The sequence below is a fragment of the Lepisma saccharinum genome, chromosome 17 (assembly GCF_977018435.1).
Source record: "Lepisma saccharinum chromosome 17, izLepSacc3.1, whole genome shotgun sequence".
NCBI lineage: Eukaryota > Metazoa > Arthropoda > Insecta > Zygentoma > Lepismatidae > Lepisma > Lepisma saccharinum.
The window spans coordinates 50,655,830-50,679,149 of NC_139245.1; the positions used below are offsets into that span (position 1 = coordinate 50,655,830).

Genomic DNA, 23,320 nt, shown 5'->3' on the forward strand with positions numbered 1-23,320 from the left:
CAGCATTCCCTTCCCCATAGCCTCTATCAAGTTTCAGTGCAATCTGCTGCTTCAGATATACTCCACAGGGTTCTGAGTGGGCCAACTTTATTTGTGGCCATCCAGTATGTGGTACCAGGGTGGCTAACCATCTAGGATCATGATCAAATTCAAGTACAGTTCCCAGTTTTCAAGGCAAACTTCCAAAAAACTCAAGCGTACAAGCAGATGTTTCCTCTATGTCAACATTATCTATTACCACCTCACATCACCCACACACATACACACACAGACATATATATTAACAATATAAAGGGTTTGCGTGATTCTGAGGTGTCCAAAAATTTAAATTCAACTGAATTAAATGGTATCCTAAGGTGCGAAGTTCACATTTGCCATATCACATACTCAGACTCGAAATACATCTATAATCGCAAGACATAAATATTACAGGATATACTAATCTACAAAAAAATCGTTAATTGTACAATTTCAAAGTAAAATTAACCTAATCAACGTCAAGATATCTTCTCCTGCAATAATCTTCCATTTGTCAGATAGATTGTCTTGCAAAAAACAGTAACAAAGTAGTAACAAAGTAAATGGATTTTTCTGTTTAAGACAGAATTTCTATTTGCTCGAAAAAGCTAAACAGATTGAATTCTGTTTCATTTTCCTCACACCTTTCTTTTCCTTCCTAGACAAAAATAAAAGCTAAACTATGAAAAACTTGCCTCAGAGCATTTATAAATATGTATAAATTTAATGGGATTTGGAATAGTAAAAGCGGCAATTTTTCACATCTACGGACAAAAATTCACGCATAATTCTCACAGCCAATAATTCCCACAGAATTCAAAGAATTTCTGGTGAGCAGCCACCCTGGGTTCCAGTTTTCATTCATGAAAATACTTCATGCACTCACCTTTCTGTCACGGAAGCTGGGCCATCATCTTTAATTGTTCCTTCACTATTTTTAACATCTTCAGGTTCTACTCTAACACTGTCAATCTCATTATTTTTTAATTCAACAGCACTGAAATGTGTAATGTTATCATTTGTATCCAAATATTTACAATCCTCCTGTAAAAACTCACTTGACACAATACAAGAGTTTATGTGAACAGACTTGCCACTAAAATTCTCTGCTTGTTCCGTTTCCACTTGTTCCTCCTTAATAACTGATGATGATGGCTCCCAAGTATTTTCAGCTGAATCTCCATGATAAAGAAGAGGATTGGGTTCACTCTCGATTGAGTAACTCATGATGCCAGGCTCTACCTTAACTTGCAGGAACGAAGGGTGATTATCAAACTCCATCTCAAAATCTGCAAAGACATTTTACACATGAACATCAGATTGCTTTAATTGAAAATAAAAATGAGAAAATATATGTATTTTATATACAGTTGAGACTGATTCATATGTAACTAAGTTTTGCATTAATCTGCTTTATATGTAAATTACTGAAGGTCAAGCCAAATGAAATTTAAAAACGTGTTAATTAAACTGTGGTAGCTCAGTTGTTAGGGCATCTGACTACCATATAACACCAGAAGTTTTATTTAAAAGCGGCTCCGGTAGCCACCCAGCATCACATAAAGTGTGTACCTGAAGGAAACTCTGGGGGGTTAAGGCGACCAGGGGCTTGAAGCTCATCACATGATCCCCCACCTTCGGCCGTGAACAAGATAGTGTGGAGCCCTAACTCCACAACACTATACGCCTTCATGGCATGGTGCAAAGCACATGGAAGCACTTTACTTCTTACTTTTGTTAATTATACATTAGTTGTACATAACACATTTATATGTAATTCATCATTATATGTACTATTTTTCATAAAATACAGCTCATATGTATGTAACCAAACTACAACAATGTCACACAAATATAGATTTTTTGTCTTTACAAAATGAAAGGCGAGTTTGAAATATGAAACAGGATAAGCAGGCATGGTGGCGGTCGGTCTCAAGTTCCAAGGAAGATAAATACAAGTGTGTCACAGAGAAATCAGAGGAGAAAGATTTGCCGCAGTTGTTCAGAACATGAGACGCATTTTCTTTTGTACATAATCACAATATGAAAACATGATAAAAATATGTCGATAGATTCCATAATAATAAGTACAGAACAGCGGTTCCTTCAGTAAATGTTTTCAGTTGCTACTGGTTGGCCATGAAAAACAGAAAGAGGAAAAGTTACATGCATGACCAGAAAGTAAAATTTTTATAGGAGACGGATGCTAATCCACATAGAACTTAATAATCAAATTATTAGATTCATTCATTTATCCCTTTATATGACACAATTAATCTGTTTTACATGTATCTCGTTCCTCAAAATAGATACAATTACTGTATTTTAATAATGATATGACATGGTATCTAAATCTGATTTCTAAATAATATTATTATTATCATTATTTATTATTAAAGTAGGGTTACAACTAAGTTTACAATTTTCTTTACATTGATTCTGTAACTATAAAAACAACTTTACTTAGTTATACATGTTATTTTATCTTCACATTGACATATATATAACTCAGGTTCAACTGTACTTGATTTTCCAAGAGAATATATCAATTGGTAATGAAACAGATGATTTTCAATGACCTACAAGCTTCTATGGATTGTGTCATTCTAGCATTAATAATAATAATAATCCAACTTTCAGTTGCAGAATAATGTACCACATTCATGGATTGACATGGCTTAATCATATACTCTACATTCAATGTAATTTCACCTTCTGATTTGAAAGCAAGCTGAGTAAAAAAAAAAACAATGCAAACTAAACTATGCATCTGAGACACCATTCTTTAAAAATTCCAACATCAACCATTCATTCATCTTGTAGTTATGGTTGCAATATGGAAGTCAACAAAATTAGAAAATTTCACGTATAATAACACACAAAAAAAATATTTTTCGTAGGAATCCATTGGTATACCATTATGTCATTTGGCACACAAATAGTCAATTGATGTCTTGAAAACAAGTAATTTAAGAAAAATAATTGGGTGTTTTGAATATTGGAAAAATCAATCTACTTTTTTTTTTAAAAAAATACAGAATTCAAATTAAGCTCTTAAAGCAGAAGAAAATGACATCAATTTGAGCTCTCTAGGACAAACAGTTTTTCATTTACAGCTGTTTAAAAATTACAAAATGTCAATTTTTTGCAACTCTTTCTTTTTGTTAAGTCAATAGCTGAAAAACTAAGAGCCCAAAAAATCCGAAGTTTTGTAATTTTTGACCTTTGGATAAGTACAATGAATGAAAAAAAATCTTATATGAATACTAAAGGTTCAAAAATATTATTATTGGTCAATTTGACACATAACCAATTAGCCTATCCACACATAAAGTGAACTTAAATAACAAGTGTTGTCTTTATGTTTTGATTCTTTAGGAGCAATGAATCCTCATTACAGTTGGAAGTGGTCGTAAAATAACCGGAGTTTCTTTCCGTGGCTTTTTTGGTTGTTTTTTTCCAGCTTTTTTCACAAAAGTGTCTCAAATCAATGAAAATAAAGGAGTCGGCAGTATTTTCCCTGTTCCATGTGTTTATCTCCCTGCTGTAAAATAGACACTCATTTCTAAATATAAAATACAATTTACAATATGAAATCTATAGCTAGACATAAACAGCATTTTAAAAAAAGCTGGCTTTTCCGAATGAGCGGTTCTTTCCAAGTGTTATCTTCATATTTCGGTAGGTTTATAACATAAATCTATGTAGTATAAACATATTCACATAACTAGAGTAGTTTTGTATGTGTCTGAAATAGAACCTAATAATATATATGATATGATTTTAAATGTTTGATTGATCCATTTGGTTCTTTAAGTCCACTTTATGCACTGTAAGGCTAATTGGGACTGGCCCTACAGTTTGTGACGTGGTCGCATCATTCGAATATAGTGGTAAAATTTTGGAAGCAAAAAAATACTAAATAGGTTTTCTTATACCACTAAGCCCACGACCACTTCACATCAGCATTGGCCAAAATTAGAGCAAAAGAAAAAAAAAGGTTAATTGTCATAATTGTCAAAAACTAGACCTGTAAGAATACTCAAACCCGCAACACTTTTCTCTTTTTACTAGATTCCACCATTTATTACCTCTGTGGTAAAATCATCGTTCATTCCAAGCTATGACCACAGATATATGACCCCTTATGCACTCACAAATTAACGTGGATCTCGAGCACCCAATCCCAAACATACTGTATACTTCCCATTTTATTTAGTAGTCGCGATTAGATATTGGTTTCCGTGTTCGTGGTCGTCTGGCCACGAAAACGGAACCACTCTCAACATGTACCAAAACAAGATGGAAGGCTTAATTAACAAAATAAGAACAATTAGAAACGTCAAACTTCAATTTCTTTGACACTTATTTTCACAAACTATTCCCCGTACAACTAGCAACCTTTTCCCAACAACTGACAAATATCTCTTCATAAATATAGTTGTCCACAGAACATACTAAAACCCACATGAGTAATAAATAATTTCCTTTAACCTTCTAGCGGGCGCGTTCATAATCGTGTCACCAGCAGGCGTGTGACGCATTTTTTACGTCATTTAGTATCATTCATTATGAGCGAGGATTTTTATAATATAAACGTAAATTTTTTTGGGTCTACATTTATTTATATCATATCTGAGGTTTACATAAATTAAACATATTTAAATACAAGTTAGAATGCTGAAACAAATAAAAAATACAGTACGTAACTTATTACATATTTATAGCGCACCACGCTTTTCATCAGCAGGCGCATGTCATACTTTTTACGACAGATATTCCTGCTGAAAACCTAAATGTTACAAGTAATTTTTTTTTCAGCATTCTAACTTGCATTTCAACATGTTTAATTTATATTAACCTCAGATATGATATAAATAAATGTAGACCCAAAAAAAATTACGTTTATATTATAAAAATCCTTGCTCCTAACGAATGATACTAAATGATTCACTGTCATATTGATTGACTTCTATATATTCGTCACTTAAGTCACTATCACTGTCCAATTCATGTGATCCCTCTTCATCAGAAGAAACTTGAAGGATACGCTGAATTTCGCTCACGTCTACGTTTTGTCGACTCATTTTCAACAATGACCGGGCGAAAAAATTACAGAACAGGAGCAGGCGCGAAGCGCAAACTTTACGACACGGTGTTCTGATCTGAAATAAACAACAATTGACAGAGTATAACATATGGATTAGTAACAATGACTGCTAATATGCAACACAAAATACCTCTTTGAGGAATACATAAAAAGCATAGGTCGACGAATTCAAGGGAAACACAAGAAAATTAAAGAAAATTACTTTTGGCGTAAATTTTGCGCAGGTGCGCCCGCTCGAAGGTTAACCATACATACCATTAAAAATTATGACGATGAACACACATATTAAATAAATACAATGGTATTTGCATGGTTTAGGTATTGGAAACTTTATGTTCTTATATCGACGATATTCTTGAAATCAAGCGGACTAATTTTGACTGTACTGTGGTTGGCATGGAATAAACGAACTAAGATTCAATGCACAAAAATGGATACTTCAAAACTATTCCTGAAAATCATAATGAACTAAAAGTGACCAGTCATTAACTCTTAACACAAACCAAAATGAGATAAATTAGTATACCTAGTTATTCCATGTCCAGCCATCAGTCAAATGGCACAGTCAAATTCATGTGTCGACGTGGATCCGATCACCTTCGCCAGTGTTCGAGCAAGGAGAAGGAAGCTCCTTATCGTACGTATGCCACAGCTGCAACTGGTATTCTCTCGGGAGAAAACTTCGCCTGTAGCCGTGGCTTTCTCTCTTGAGTTACAAGGTTCTCCCGCTAGGGGAAGCCGCGTTGCCGGTTTTACTTTGTTCGACATCTAGAGCCAAGTGTCAACAACACACTTACGCAAAACTCCTTGTTAATTTAACGAGGAGAATATGGTAGAGCTTTTAAAATTATACCCGTTATAAGCAAACACCACAAGTTTAAAGTCGGACCGGAACCACTATGTGCCTCCACCGGGTATCAAACCTGGGACCCCTTACTTAAAAGACGATGACGCTACCACTATGCCATCGGGGGCGCCTTTCAATGTTTGAATTTGTAAAATGAACACGTACCTACATGAAGCAAACAAGAAAATACTGCTCTACCTTTTAAAAATCTAGTATCAAATCTTTTTACATTAAACTTTGTATATTCAGTAAACATTTGTAATCTTGATTTCCACTACATCATGTATAATTTGGTCAACTGGTCGCTAAACTTGCTCATCGAGCAATTAGAGATATATAAGGGGTGATCAACTGAAACCCGTTCGTTCCATGTATTATTGGTATAGTGTGTAGGAGGATATTGTTTGTCCAATAGTGTGTAATGGCTAATGTCCCTGTGTGTGTTGGGTGTAGGAATGTAGTTTATACGTGTTTCCGTTTTGCAGGTATAACAAGTGAAAGATGGCATTCAACATCCCCAATCCGACCAAACAGGACCAGCGTGCTGTCATCCAGTTTCTGAGTGCCGAAGGTTGTCAACCAGCTGAAGTGTACCGGCGTATGAAAGATGTGTATGGTGATGCATGCGTGTCCAAAACAACAGTGGTGGACTGGGCAAGAATGTTTCGGAAGGGGCGTGAACAAACCACTGATTATCCCCGTCCTGGTTAACCCCATGTTGTTGCCACAGAAGACATGTGTGAAAAGGTGAATGCGGCAATATCTGCAGATAGAGACGCATGAGTATTCGATCGATAGCGAACAAGTTAAACATGGGTTATGGTACTGCTCACAAAATTGTGAAAGCTCTGGGTTATCATAAAGTGTGCGCGCAGTGGATACCCAGGGTACTGACGGAGGACCAAAAGTTGGAGCATATGGGATGCTCCATTGAACATTTGTCACGTTACCATTTGGAAGGTAACGACTTCTTGCTGCGCATTGTTGCTGAGGATGAAACTTGGTGCCATCATTTTGAACCGAGTTCAAAGCCTTCCACTATGCAGTGGAAACACCCCTCATCTCCACGTCCCAAAAAGTTCAAGATGCAACCGTCTGCGGGGAAAGTTATGGCGTCTGTGTTCTTTGATTGCCATGGACCATTATTGCTCAACTTCAAGGAACCAGGACAGTCCATCAACGTCGCACCTAACTTTGAGACCTTGACACAGTTACGGAGAGCCATCAAAAACAAAAGGCCTGGTTTATTGACTGGTGGAGTCATTGTGTTGCACGACAACGCACGTCCACACGTTGCAAACCAAGTGCAGGATTTGTTTCAACGATTCAAGTGGGAAATGTTGCGAAACCCGCCCTACAGCCCTGACCTTTCACCTTGTGACTTTCACATCTTTGGGCCTCTAAAGAAGGCTTTGAAAGGTCAGAGATTTCAGTCTGACGCTGAAGTTCAGGACGCTGTCCGTGATTGGTTTGAGATTCAGCCTTCGCAATTTTACATGGACGGCATTTGTAAGTTAGTGACACAGTGGGACAAGTGTCTCAACGCTCATGGTGACTTCTTCTGAACAATATTTTTACTGAGCGCTAACCATAGACGCCTCTAGACAGTGTACCAGTTTCAGCTCGAAATAAAATTTATTTCACGAATTATGACCACTGAACGGGTTTCAGTTGATCCCCCCTTGTATTTTGGCCACTTGTTGCAGTAATTCTCAACCTTTGTGAGAGCACAGCTCAGTAAATGTATTTCTAACAATTTCACTCATAAACACATTTCTGAATCTTTAAATTGTATATGGAAATTAATATGCATCCTTAATTAATATTAATATATCAACAATGGCATTATTATAATTCAATTATATACACTGGCACTAAAACTCGCAGAAGTAAATAATACTGGCCGCAAATGGCTTCTATTTAAGAAATCTGGACTTGACCTACAGTTTGAAATGACATACAGGGGGGCAGCTCACAGACCCACACTTTTTCTTTATTACTGAAATTCAAGAAACCATTTTTTTGTTGAAACACTGCTTCCTTTGCTGATTATATATGCGCAGTTATTTATCAATTATAATAATTACAAAAATTACTATCATTAATAAAAAATAATAACCAATTATTGCATGTGTGTGTCTCGCATATATTTTATCATTCACTAAAACTCGAAAAATGCATTATATTTTTTTATTAATGCTTTTTTGTTTGTAGAAGTGCTGTTGTTTATTGAATATAATAATTACAATAAATAGCATCATTACCAACCAATTGTACACTGTCACTGTCTTGACTGAGACTAATTCAAAGATGGCACCTGATATGCCCACCAAGTGCATTTTGCCTCCTAATTAAAGCTAGCATTAAGTTGTATCTGAACCACTATGCAATATGTGTCCACTGGGATTGGCCAACATCTGTCTCTTGGCTGCTACATCATGTACATTTTTTTTAGCTAGTTGTAAAATATGTCACTACAAACCTGTAAACTCATAATAGTAACTTCAAGTGGAATAGGTTAGCTGTAATTGGTAAAGGCCAAAATTTTCATTTTTTCTAAAAAAAAGCCGGCCTTTTATAGAGAAAAAAAAAGTCCATTCAAAAAAGCCGTCTATTTTGCATCTCTGATACTCATGCAGAAAACTTTCAGAAGGTGTATGGAACATGAAGATGAACAGATTTGCTCAATAATAGCCACCCCAATGTCACAGTGGTAACCTTTTTGCCTCAAAGGGTCGTAGGTGTGATACCCCGTGGAATGACAAATGTACAGACTTAAATCCCGATCAATCTATCTGAATATAAAGTGCACTTTGGGAAGCAACAAATTCATAGTGCAGTAAGGGATAGACTAGGTAGGCATCATGCAGAGTGTGATTGATACCTCTAACAAATCTTTTGAATAATTTATTTTATGCAAATGCATCAAATACGATAAGCAATATGTGTGGGCAGTGACACCTGCACACTGCCTCTGCTGGTAAGATGTTGTTTCCATAGCATAATGTCACTTTTAAATTATTTTCTGGCAGTAAAAATAAATGCCAGAGAAAACCACAAAGCTCTGTAAGGGATTGCATATATTTAGGATAATTTTTTTTTTTTTAAATTTTTGAGTTCTCTGCTGTGCTCTAGGTTTACAGTTGTTGACTTCTGTCATTCGATGGTACTGGAGGGTGATATTGGCAGTTTGGGCTGTCTGCTGTGATGTGATGCTTAATACAGTGTGATTTGTGATCTTTGGATGAATGGTAAATATTATGCATTTTCTTATCATTTGCAATCCAAAGTTACGATATTGATGAATACAATGTGATTCAAAAGTCTCCAAACACTCATTTCAAAAAATCATTGACGTAAAACTAGAAAATATTCCGAGTATTGTTGCTTGTGATGACCTTGGAAATGTGTTGCACCTGGATGTGACGGAGGGTGCACGGAAGAGTTGGTAAGAAGGAAAATCCTGTGCACCATGAGTCTTACGAACGTTCCATCCAGATCTTCCATCAGAGGTTCCCTGATACTCCTGTACCAGGGAAAACAAAAGTTTTTCATCTATTGAAGTGGTTTTGCAATGCAGGTATTCTCCTGCTGCCATACCAACAGGTGTCCATTCACAGCGCACAAGGGTTATTTTGACAAAATATGGTTTCCCTGCTGGCTGCTTTGGGGAGGTTGAATTTTAAGGTTGCCACTTCTTGCTCAAGCAGTAGGCCTAATTGGGTGTTTGACCACGAGTTCCTTTGTAGGTAAATGCAGCAACAGAGGAGGGTCACTGCCATAAAGGCGGCCCCGCTAAGCCGTCGCAGCTATAGTTTTCAAGGTAAGCCTAGAAGTGGCCAACTGTGCATCACGATGCCAGCTTTGATGGAGGAAGTTCAGCTTAGGCTCCAGCGGTCTCCTTGAAGTCACTTCGGCGGTTGACACAGCAGGTAGGAACATCTTTTTCTTTCTGTGATAGGACTACCAAGCATCTGAAGTTATGAGCATACAGGGTTTGTGTAGTGAAAGAGCTACAACCTTCGGATTTTTCAAAGTGTGTTGACTACTGTCGATGGTTCAAGAGAAACAAGAACAACAATGTGATTAACCAGCTTAACAATACTTTCATCAGTGATGATGCCTTGCTTCATTTGGATGGGTATGTTAACAGTCAAAATATGTGTACTCCCAAAAAGTTGCAGTGTGGTGTTCAATTTCTATGCAGCAAATTGTGGTACCTTTTTTTTTCCTGTTAATTCAGCTGTGTACACAGACATTATGCATAATTTTGTGGCAATGTTATACTTGGTTCCATCAAGATGGTGCAACCTGCAACACTTAAATTGAGACAATGTTGTAACGGGCAAAATTCTTTTGCAATGGAGATGCTACGAGAGTTCTTCCTAGATGTAAGTCAAAACATTTTGTCAAATTCATAAATAATACATAAAAATTATTTTCCATTTGAAACCATTGGCATTCCATTATGAATTTTGCAACCAAATCATCAATTGATGTCATTCAAACATATTTCTATTTCAAACAAATTAAAAGAGATGCTTTTGAGATTTATATGGACATGTTATACAGGGTGGCACAGAAAAACAAGATGATTTAAAAAATGATACAACACAGTCAATAAAAAAAGTTTGTCTTTATTCATGTGCTAGCCTTACAGCCACATTATTTTTGAAAAAAAAAATTACACCAACATTAATTGCGGAAAATAACATATGTTGCAATTTTGGTCTACACACGGCTGAGTCGGGTCGCTAAAATTTATCTTTTCTGGGGAAGAAAAACATAATTTTGTTGTTTTGTTTTTTCTTCACGTCACATGGTAGATTCTGGAAGGAGGGGTTGGGGATTCCACTCCTCACTAGCTGCAATTTCAATCATCATGATGGATTTGTGCTTTCATTGTTGAAATGGACACCATTTGCAAGATGTTATTTTCCGCACTTAATGTTGGTGTAAATCATATTTGTTATTTTTTTTCAATAATAATGGAATACATATGGCTGTAAGGCTAGCACATGAATAAAGATTAACTCTTTCTAATTATTCCTTTGCATCATTTTAAAAATAATCAGGATTTTTAAACCCTACCCTGTATTTCAAATTAAAGCTTATTAAGAACAGAAGAAAATTACAGAAATCTGAGATGTCTAGGCCAATATTTTTTATCTCTAGCAGTATAGGGATTTCAACACGTTAAATTTATATTTTTTTGTAAGTCAAAAGCTCAGAAACTAAAGGCCCCATAATTCTGAACTTTTACAGTTTTTTTGTTAACTTTACTGATACCACCAATGCATTATAATTTGAAAATTATAAATTTCTGAGGTGTTAATGTTCAATCCATTGCACATTGATCGAAAATTCTGAAAAAATTTGGATCTCATAATTTGACCCCTAAATTCATAGAAATGTATAAGATTGTAAATCCTAAGGAAAAAATAAACACCTAGGGTTCAAAGAATTGATGCTAGGTCAATACTTTAAAGTAGCCCTTGCTTTAGAATTTGTTGCAAGAAACAGTTGAAAAATCTTCGTTAGATCAAGGTAACTTTTGAAGTCAAAAATAAAAACAACATTTTATATTTTATTTTAATTCACATGTGGGATCTTTCTCTGTGCATTAGTGAGAAGTTATGAAACTGCCTGGCACAATTATAGTCTATGGTGAAAAAAAATATTGTTACAACAAGCCTCAAAAGCAAGGAAAAATACAGTATAAAAGTTCAATTTTCATGAACGTCCATTTTGCAGCATGAAAACAAGAACAAATAATCGATTTAAAGCGAAATTTCTGTGGCAGGCCTGTGCTCCATTTAGTTGTTTGTGAAGTATTCATGTTCTACATTTGCAGACTTTTTTTGGCATTCCAGATCATTCTCCATTTGTTGATTTGACATTGAATGGCCCAACTGGACCTACAGTTTAAAGGGAAATCCAGGTCTCCTCGATGGCATAGTGTTACGTCCTCGCCTTGTAATCATGGGGTCCTGAGTTTGATACTTGGTGGAGGCATATAGTGGTTCGGATTCCACTTTAAACTTTAGGTCCAGTCCCAATTAGCCTTTCTATGCATAAAGTACAATTAGCCTTTCCATGCATAAAGCAGACTTAAAACACTAAATCAATCATGAACACACAATATATATGCATGGTTAAACAGTACCTACATGATGCATAACCAGAAAAAAAATCTACGTCTGCCTATGCAGTAGGTATTCATTATGCTTCTTAATATGCTCATTTAGCTATGTAGCCAAGAAATATTTGTAGTATAGGCTTGTGTGTAACAAAAATAAAAAAATGTTAACGTGAGTAGCTTCGACTGGTTAGTTTAATTTGTCTTATTATCTCCTTGCTTTCTATTTTTGGTAATGGTTCCGAATCTGTAATGTTTTTTAAATTTCTTTTCAAAGATCCAGGGGTGAAGATTGAAGTATTGCAGAACTGTTGAAATGATTTGAACTTTGCTGAAAGAAATTACCACTCTTTCGATTTCCGAAAAGTACAATTTACACATAAAAAGTATGTAAAGATTTTATTACACAAGTATCCGTGCTTTCCATTGCCAAGGCATTAAAAAGAGAAAGTATCACAGAATAGTGCAAATGATTTTGAAAGTACATTTGAAGAGTCCTGAAAGTAATTACCACTGTACGCAGTTCTGAAAAGTAATATTTGTCAGTGAAAAGATGTAAAAGGTTTCTTACACAAACAATCCATTTTACATCAACAAGGCTTTCCACAGAACTACTGCCATGTTTGCTCGGCTATCTGTTCACATGACACTTGAAGGGATGCCATGCTTGAAAACATCACCAACATGATGAATGTTCAAAAAGCAAGTAGGGAAATTATTGTAATGCTAAAGAGCCCTTAAACCTTGCCCAACTAACCTGACCACTAAAGCATTTAGATACATTATTTGAATGCTAAACCTGATCAACCTAACCCAACTATGAAAGCATTTGGGACATTATTTGAATGCTAAGCTAAGAGCCTAAATCTGACATGCTTAACGTAACTAAACAGAGCATAGAGGAACATTGTTTGATTCCAAAGGTGCTATACCTGATCCACCTAACCTATGAAATCCCTTTGCTCTGCATGGCAGCAACAGTCCAGAACAAAAATAGCAACAAACGAATCATATAGTAGTGAATAGAAGGAAAAAATATTCTAAAGCAATCATGCAGTAATTAATCACTAAAACTACAAAGTATGTTATCAGATATGAATAGAAATCGAACCGGCCCACGTTCCTTTTGTTTTATTGCCAATAAATTATTGTTCGAATGCAATTTTTACATGGTTTGATTTCCATTTATGTCTGTCAACACATACTGTGGAGTTAGGTTAGGGAGGTCAGGTTTGGTTCCCTTAGCATTAAAATAAAGTCCCTAAATACATTCTACTAAGGTTCCGATTTACCTACTTCTATATTAATCCCCACTAGTCTATGATACTTACTGTCACGGTATCCTTGACCCTCTGTACCCACTAAACAAAGTTAAATATCTAGCATGGTTCATGAAGATATTGTTGTTTACGAATAGAGCCCGGAAGTTCAGGCATTTATTTTAGTTAAAATAGGCAGTCAAAAAGGCATTTATAATGTGGAAAATAGGCACTAAAAATGAAAAAAAAAAGCAAAATAAAGCGAAGAAAGGCACATTTGGAAGTCACTTACTTTTATCTATAATCTCTGGCAAAATGTTAAAATCTACATTGGGAAGAGCATTTCAATTTTCTCCGTCTTGATTACACATAACTACAAGCTGTTTTTTTAAGTTCTCAACATTCATTGATAGTCGTCTGTCAGAGAGAATGTTTTTCATAATAGAAAATGATCTTTCTACTTCGACAGAAGTTATTGGAGCATACATAAAACAAGCTAATGTAGCTGGACTCATTTCGGTAACAGCATTTTCACCTTTTAGAATATCACAAATTGTTTTCAATTGTTTCAAGTCCTTATTTGCACTCACTACACGTTTGCACTTTTTCGCAACAGCTGACCCCTTTTCTCCTGGCACTTCCATCATCTGCTGCATAGATTCCTTGAAGATTTTCATGGATGCTACAAGAGTCTCACCTCTTTTTTCTAGCTTTGTAATTGTCTCTGGCAATGCACAATAATGTGCAAAAATAAACGACAGTTCATTATTCAGTTCTGAAAGGCACAGGAGTTTTTCACTTCACGAATTGAAGTCGCTTCATTTTCTGAAAGAGCATCGATCACCTCACTGATTTTTTCAAGGTTGTTAGCATAATATATAGCTGCTGATATCCAGGTTCCCCATCTTGTCAAGACTGGTTGCGGAGGTAAACTAAGCTCAGGCGCAACTTCCTGAAATTTTCGGGTTTCAGAGGGAGGTTTCAGAAATATCTTTTTGTGTTCGAAATCAACCTCTCCATTTCAGCAGTCAATCATGCACAAGGAAATGTTAACCGAAAGGCAATATCCTAACTGAGCATGAAATACTTTTTTCTCACACTTTTCTCCTTCAGCAATGTTGAACCATTCGTGAGTTCAATATTACTTAAATAAAGCGAAAATTTTTCACATAATAAACGGAAGAAAAATAAATGCCAACATATTTTTTTAAAAAAATGGTCAAATGTCATTGAAAAAGGCAAAAAAAGGCATTATAATTAAAAATAGGCAGTGGGGTCCCAAATAGGCAAAATGAAAAGGCTTCTAAAACATTCGAAACAACATAAAAAACTTATATACGGAAATTTTTTATCAATATATGCAGTAGATAAAAAGAGGCATTTTGCCAAACTTCCGGGCTCTATTTATGAACATTTTGAGTTGATTTTAGCTTGCGGAAATGTGTTATTGTGAAGTAAAGTACAGCTGTAACCTTAGCGTGTTACTTTACTGTGAAGCAGAACAGCCTGAAGGCTTCGCACAAGTGAATATATCACCCAAAATGACATTTCACAACAGCAGCTATAATTTTACGTGGTTAGGTTAGGATTGCTAGGTTGGGTACTGATAGCCATTTTCGACCGACGTTATCTATCGCTATTTTAGTATACATACAGTTTTTAATACCAAAAAGCGGCGAAAGTACTCCGAAATTGCAGGTTTGTACTTACGTACACCATACTTTTGGTTCAAATTTCTCCGTTATTTTATATTATGTAAAACATCGAAATCTGTATAATAAAATTAAATTCAACACAATCCTTGAGGGGGTATAGTGCGTCCACGGCCCTACTGTCCCTTATCAAAGGAGAATACCTTGTCTATGGGAAGGGTGTATGCTTGCGTAAGGTAATATTTAAATTGTGTTTTTCCTTTTAACGTAACTTATTTCAAAGACCTGTGTACAACGATGAAAGAAGCAAATTTACAATACCGGAAATATCTCCAATTTGTTTGAAATTCGACATACTCACGAATTTTGGCCTCATAATCATGAATCTGCAGTTAAAATTTGGCGGTCACGTCTACAAATTAGCAAATAAGCTGAAATAAGCGAGTCCATGAACGGAGTAAACACCCTTGATCTATGAAGGATACAAATATTTTTTGCAATGATTAACGTTTAAAAACTATGTTCATGATGACCCTGAATTTTAACTATGCTTGACGTTGGTGATGTTAGCACCGCAGCTGAAGCAACGGAAATAGATGGTAGCGCATGGTTGCCAGGAGTGTAAAAAAAAGCCAACCAATGCAAGACAGCCGGAAAATTATGCGAATAGAAGTTTATGAATTTATTTTTTTTATTGGGAGGGGGGGGGGAATACACGAAAGTCACTGATATTACGAAAATGTATGCACGTACGGATTCAAATGCAATTGTAATGAGTAAATTGTAAAAAAAAAAAAACATCTAGAGTACTCGCACCGAATTGAAATGTCACAAATAACGTATACGAGGGAATAATGAAAAACTTAATGTCCCGCGGTACCCAACCTGTGGCCCACGAGGATTTGGTTTCCCAATGAAATCAAAGCAGGTCCTTCGCCAATCACCCTGTATGCTTCATTTTCAATGGAATCGTACGTACCGAGTATAAGGGGGAAATTTGAAAATTCCCTCAGGTCCAAACTGTGCCCCGCGAAGATCTGATAATCTAGGGTGTCGTAAGCACATCCTTTGTTTATCACCCTGTATAGTCAAAATATTTCTTCGAACGATATTCTTGCCTCTAGGGAACTTGCACTGAATTGAAATGTCACAAAATAACTTATACGAGAGAATAATGAAAAAACTTATGTCCCGCGGTACTCAACCTGTGGCCCGCAAGTATTTGCTTTTACTATAAAGTCAAAGAACGTTCCTTCGTCAATCACCCTGTATGCTCCAAATATTTCTTCGAATCGGTTTCTAGGTTCTAGGGCATTTTCAATGGAATTATACGTACCGAGTATAAGGGGGAAATTTGAAAATTCCCTCATGTCCAGCATTGGATGCCTTTTTTTACACTCCTGGCAACCCCACGCTACCAGCTATTGTTGTTGGTTCAGCTGCGTTCATGTCGCTTACTTCTCATTTCAATTCGGTGCTAACATCACCGACGTCTATGCTTGCCTAACCTAACCTAACCTTACTGTGAATAGTTCGTGGGCCAAACATTTTTTCCTTCTTTACGCAAGATGCCATTTTCCCACATACAAATCAACGGGTCTCACTTATTGCACAACACTTGAGCAATCTTCGCATGCTACTTGTTCATATCATCAAACATGGTAGAGAGGTAATTTCTGCCCATTATTTTGCAATTTGTAGACGTGGCCGCCAAATTTTAACTGCAAATTCATGATTACGAGACCTAAATTAGTGAGTATGCTGAATTCCAAACAAATTGAAGGTATTTCCGGTATTGTAAATTAAGGTAACATTATCGTATGAGGGAAACGGATTCCTTCAAATTTAGAGGAGAAAGTACTTACGGAAATCATTTTCTTTAGCGTTGTGGAAGTTCCTGAATGTAGATTTGATCCATTTTAAGGTGAATGCGTGTTGTTTTCTGCGAAAATCTCTGTCCGACACGCTGTTTCTGCTCCCGCCAATTGCTTTCTGCACGAGAGTGCCAAATTTTAAGTGCAGATTCGTGATTAGGAGACCCAAATTAGGTATCCGAAATTTCAAACAAATAGGAGAAATTCCCTGTATTGTTAAATTATACCCCATAGGGCGTTACAGATTTGAAACAACAAGAAACAGTAAGTACTCGTAAATAGAAGAAATAGACATTATATTAGTTAGAAATGCATTATCTCACCTTAAGAAATGGTCCGCATTCAAAAATAACATGTTAGCAATGTAAAGCAGTCCGAAATATATGATTCGTAGGTGTTTCCCTCATACGATAATAGTACCCCTATCTGCTTCGCGGAACATTCCTTAAGCTGTATTGACTTTTTTTGATCAAAGTAATTGCAATTTTTCACATTACGAGTACTTCTTTCTTAGGAGCCCGGAATCGGTGGGAACTTTCGACTCCGAATTCAAACGAAAATAGTGAAGAATTGCAATTACTTTGATAAAAAAAACGTCAATGCACCTTAAGGAATGTTCCGCGAAGCAGATAGGTAAGTACGAATGTCAAAAATTGACGAAACAAAGAAATTATAGGTGTTCGCAACATAGCAAATTTTTACCTTCATTTTCAACAACATGAATTTCCGCTTTGAAACATCCCCACATCACACAAAACACCTTCCCGATGTTAGACAATGCTACAGGAATTTATTACGGTAAGTAGTTTCGGTAACAATTTTAAATTATTATCATTACTGTGTTCTGGAATATTTGTTAAGATTACTTACAATTTGTGACGGACAGTTCAGTATTTTTCTTCGAATCTCTCTTTGTAGTCCTTCTTCTCTATAGGTGCAATAATTAAACTTGACTTACTTTACTGTTTTAACAATTTTCCTCAATTTATTGAAGTTGGTTTCAATAAAACCCTTTTTTACACGTACGTAAGCTGTGCGTACATTTCTTTTCAAGTTACTTGAACTACAGCGCTGTACCTGAACCAAGTCGCAAAACAAATATATTCCTCGTTTCTTTTGTTACAGCGCCTTGGAATAACGTAGTGTGGAAAACGACCCAAGAAACTAGTTCCCCAGTCGCATGACAAACATAGATGGCAGTGCGATCAGTACTAATGCTAATGTGGTACGTAGTTAGTTTTTGGAATATATTGTGTAGATTTGTTTGTCTTGAAATGCGGTACGTGAATTGATGGAAACAGTTTTATCTGTGGAGTGATTTGCAGTCACGAAACGGCATTAATTTGGAAAGATAAGTAAAATAAAAGTAATAAATAAATAGCATGCATAACACAAGAAGAAACATCGCAAAGTGATGGATTGTGTACTAGAGTTTCATTTTTCTATGTTATTAGAATATAAATAGTATCCTGAGAGATATTTCATACCGAGGCGACAAACCACAAGTGTCGCTTGGAAGCGAGCAGTCCGTAATCAATGCAGCCTTTCGAACCGTACGGACACAAGCTCTGACTGCACCGTTTCCTCAAGGAGATTTTACACCAAAGCGACAAACGATACGAGGATTTCACACCAAAGCGACACGGGTCCTTCGGTTCAAGACAACTTTCATACCGAAGCGACACACGTTGCTTGGAAACGAGACAATCAAGAGCAACATTTCACATCGTAGCGGCATGACGGGAATCCCAGACCAGCGTTCGGTTGGTGAAATCCTCAAGCGATAAGTGTCACGTGCCGCTTTGTTGCGCAATCTCCCTAAAGCAAGACACTCATTGAATCGCGCACGTGCGAACAACAAACCACGGCAACATGTTGCAAGCTATTGAGGAAATGTCCCAGTTTGAGCGACACACAAGCGACAAAGCGACAAGTGTGGCTTATCGTGTCGCCTATCTGTTGTTCGCACAATTAGTAGCGAACGCTAATAGACTGAAGGCACCATGTCGCTTGTCACTTACTTGGGAACTCCTCCTATAGCACGTCGCTTCGGTCTGAGAAACCTTCCTTTAAGGAGCTTTCCGACCGAAGTAACAAGTAGCACGCGAATACGTCATATGAACGTGTCGTTTGCTGTTTGGACCCTCATGTGCAATGAATGCTATTTTACAGTCTGGAAGTGTGTGTCACTAGTGTGACAGTGTGAATATACCGTGTCGCTTGTCCCATTGGTTTGAAAGTTGCCTTACACTCATGTCGATGGAACTAAGAAAGTTTTGTGGGGTTCCCCTTGTCGTTTCATGCAATCATCATTATCATCATCGCCGTGATTAGTTTAAAGCGGAAGAACAGAGACAGTAAATATCAAAAATGCAAATGCTTCAGTGTGTATATCTTTAAAAGAAATGATTATGATAATAATAATAAACCTAATTCATACACAAAAAGTTAGTTGCCAAGAACATTCCACGCGTATTTTTTCTCCCGTATTATTAACGAAAGTATGACGATAACAGGACTTTTTCGACTGTCTAGAATGTTCGTTAATATCTTCGCGACCACTGTACCAAATATCATAGCAATTATCACATTCATAGAAATGCTTCATGTAAAAGAATCTGACGTTGCATCGAAAACTCCATTTACTTCCATTATGAGCAGACGAATACCAAGCACCGGGGTCAACATCAGCGCCTCTAGCGGTATCCTTTCTGAGTGGAACCTGCCAGAGAGGCCAAAACCGTCCGTTTTCCGCGCTTCATTATTCAAGGCACTGTACTTTTGTGACACACGGATAGTCTTTTTTGTTTGGCACACACCCACGGGGGTGAGACGTGGGAAATGACGCGTGATGTGGTCTTCGTGACGTCAGCGATGTTAAGCCTGGTTTACATTGGTCGAGTAGACGGGAGAGTAGCTGGAGCGAGTAGAGTAAAGCGAGCTACTTTCCCCGTGTAAACAACCGGGGAGAGCACTGGAGCCAGTACTCGCTCCAGTAGTCAGAATAGTCGAGTGGCTGTCCACGGAGCCACGGAGGACAGCGACTCGACCGAGTAAACGCTTTCTGAGGACAGTATGGCCGCGTGCACCAATGCCGATTATTTCGAAGTTCAGTTGAACGAGATCAATTGTAATCCACTCTAAATGAACTTGGTTTAAATATTTGCATTGCACCCGTTCAACTGATCCGAGATTAATTTGTAATGCTATACCTGATTGGTTGCCTAAAAAAAATGGCAATCAAGAACCCCATAGAGTAATGTGATGTGTTAAAGTATCAACATGTAGGAGAAGAAAATAATTCGGGTTGTAAACTTCTATGAATTTGAGAGATGTACTAATCAACCTTGTCAATATGTGCAAGGATGTAGTGGAGTGTAAAAAAATAATAATATTAAAAAAGAACTGACGGCACAACACAAAAGGAGAAGGAGAAAGCATGGAACCTTCTCCTACGGGACTTTAATGCCTTACCAAATGCATTCGATTTTGAGAGAACAGCTTATGCTGAACATCGCCCGCTCAAATAAAGATATATTATTATTATTTCAATAGACGGTGTTAAAGGCGGAGCTACTGCGGAGCATGCGCACTCGTCTGGTCCCCCTCGAACATCCGGTTACGCTTACGGTGCTATGGACGATAATATGAAAGGGCAAAGTGGAGATTCTTTTACAAGGAAATAGGGTGTCAGCTGTGTAGCATATGGTTGTATAGTTCGATCGGGAACAAATTTATTGAGTCAAGTATCACATCGTAGGTTTCCGAGGACGTAGAGAGACGAAACCTGTTGATGCAAGCAGAACGAAGAAAGGATTGGTACCCGGAAAGGATTTGTACGACTTGCATTTTGTTACAAACATGTTGATCGTTTATCTGCGTATTGTGTTGTGGTGAAAAGCACGCCTCTTAGTGAGGTTTCAAACCGAAGCGACACGCGACAGCAGTGGTTCGTACCGAAGTGACAAGCGACACAGGCCCATTTCGTCTATAAATAAGCATTTACCGCTCATGGGAAATCAAGTCTCAGGCGGCACAATACACACCATTAGAAATCTGAGCGACACGTGCAGCTTGTCGTGTCGCTTCGGTTCGAAAAAAAAATCATTGATCACTGAGGATTCACTTTTAAGTGGCACGGAGATTACACACCAAAGCGACAAGCAACAGCCCCTTTACTCTCAAGGAAACAATTCAACTTGCATACGTGTAGCTACAAAAGAGCGAGACGACACGATGCATGGTACTGAGAAAACAACAGCCCTTGTCCAAGCGACACGTGCATTTTCTCGTGGTGAATTGGTTCGAAAGGAAGCTTTCAGGCTGCAGCGATACGTGTGTCTTGGAAACCAACACCTTCCGAATCAAAGAGACACGACAAATTGCAGGTGTCGCTTGTCGTTCGGAATAGGCAGTTCCGGCAGTTTCATCAATACCGTGCATTGTGTTGCCCCGGCCTGTTACTTGCGCAAGCGTGACTGGTGAATGGTTTGCTTTAGATCGAATGCTTCTGTGCGAAATCCCGATATCGCTTGTCGCTTCAGTCTGAAAACTCCCTTGTTGCTTGAAGTAAATTCATGCAAGTGAAAGTGGTATGCCATGTCATAGGTTTTCCCTAAATCCCTCAGGCGGAAAGGCGACGTTGAAAGCACATATATTTACTAGCATTTGTTATGTGTCATTTCATTACTTCCGCAGATTTGTTGGCAAAGATTCACTTAAGCATACTTTATAATATAATAATATCACTAGTTTCATAGAATTATCTTTCCCTCACTTTTCCATTTACAAAATAATTGAATATATCTAAACTTTCGTACATTTTGAGTTCGCCGTGCGTGTACATGAGATACTTGTATGTAGTATCCTATACAACTAGCGGCCACAAAGACATGTCATATTTTAATAATCTGCTTTGCAGTTGATCATCCGACGGATTCTAGACGCACACTACTTCATAGTAGAACTTTAATAAATACCTTTCTTGACTATCGTCGCACAACTAATGAAAACAAGCGCCCATTTCTTACTTCGTATGCCAATGAATCTGCACTGGTAACAACGGGGACTGGCCTAAACCGGAAGTTCCGGGGGGACCGGGCAAGACCTCACCAATGTTTATGTTTACATTTTTAACACGGTCTATTATTACTGTACTGTGGCAAGTATTTGAATTTTTCATTTCTTAATTCTTATGTATTTATATTGTCGTGTAAATAGCCAGTAACATGTATTTTCGTAAATTTATACAATCATATTTCCAACACCAAGTGTTATAATTTACCTTGCACGTAATATACAGGGTTGGCAATTTTTTTTAAAAAAAAGAACAAAACAAACGTTTTTTTTTGTTTAAAACGTGTTTATTTTGTTTTAAACATAGTTTTAAACACCACGAGTTTTAAAAAAAAACATGTTTTAAACATATTTTAAACAAAACAAATTCAACCTTTTCCCAGTAAATTATAGTTCAAGTCGTTAAAGAAAAAAATACTCATTTTATGAGTACATTGGCGACAAGGACAGTTTATTTCCCTTTGGAGATAAGGTTTACCATTCTGCAGGGTAGGGGTGTGCGGGACAGAATTTTTTGGGTCGGGACGGGAAATTCTTTAAATCCCGACATTCGGGACGGGGAAAATTCTCAATTTCCCGAAAAATTCGGAAAATTGTCGGGACGGGATGTGTTCGAAATTTCCCAAAGCTCTTGAAATCTCGAATTCTACCTTAATTTCCATCTTAAGTGCTTGTTTTTGCATTTCTGGTACAAAACCACAATGCAGAGAACGTCTAGAATTGACGACTTTTTAAAATGACCATTCGGAATTTCCAGACTGCTTGGGATCCCAAAAAGTCGGGAAGTCATTTCCGGAAGTCGGGATCGGGACGGAAATTTTCTTTCCCGATCCCGGTTCCGACTTTTCGGGATCCCGCACACGTTTACTGCAGGCATAGGTACCGACTCCATGGGGCTTGGGGGGCTCGAGCCCCCCAATATTAACAATGTGGGGGCAGAGCCCTCCAAATAATTTTGCTTAAGAGGATCTAATGTATTATTTTGCTTTTCTTGTAAAGTTTACTCTGAATTGTGCTACATGAACTTAACTTTAAATACACATTTAAAATTTTCTAGACCATCAACTTTGGGGGACTGAAACCGCTAAACCATCAACTTTGGGGAGGCTATGACCAGAGACAGCAAAACTCATGATTTATTACTAGTATATACTACGAATGTAATTATGAGTATTGTTAAAATTTTTACTAAAAAAAAGTTTCAAAAGACGATGTGCATGAACTAGGGTAGTGGATGGGACGTTCGGGCTACAAATGGCTCTCGCATGACATTCAGAACGAGATCATTGATATATTAGGGAGATCTGTTTCGCGCTCCGTGGTAGCAGATAATAAAAGTCGGGAA

General features: G+C 37.2%; 1 protein-coding gene across 1 annotated transcript in view; it reads right to left on the reverse strand.

The window, feature by feature from the left end:
* LOC146001409 (uncharacterized) overlaps positions 1-23,320 on the reverse strand; it is a 57,735-nt gene that overhangs the window by 25,441 nt on the left and 8,974 nt on the right. The window contains exon 4 of the mRNA XM_083138726.1: positions 905-1,307. Coding sequence (XP_082994852.1) covers positions 905-1,307 — 403 coding nt within the window. The remainder of the gene's footprint in view (positions 1-904; positions 1,308-23,320) is intronic.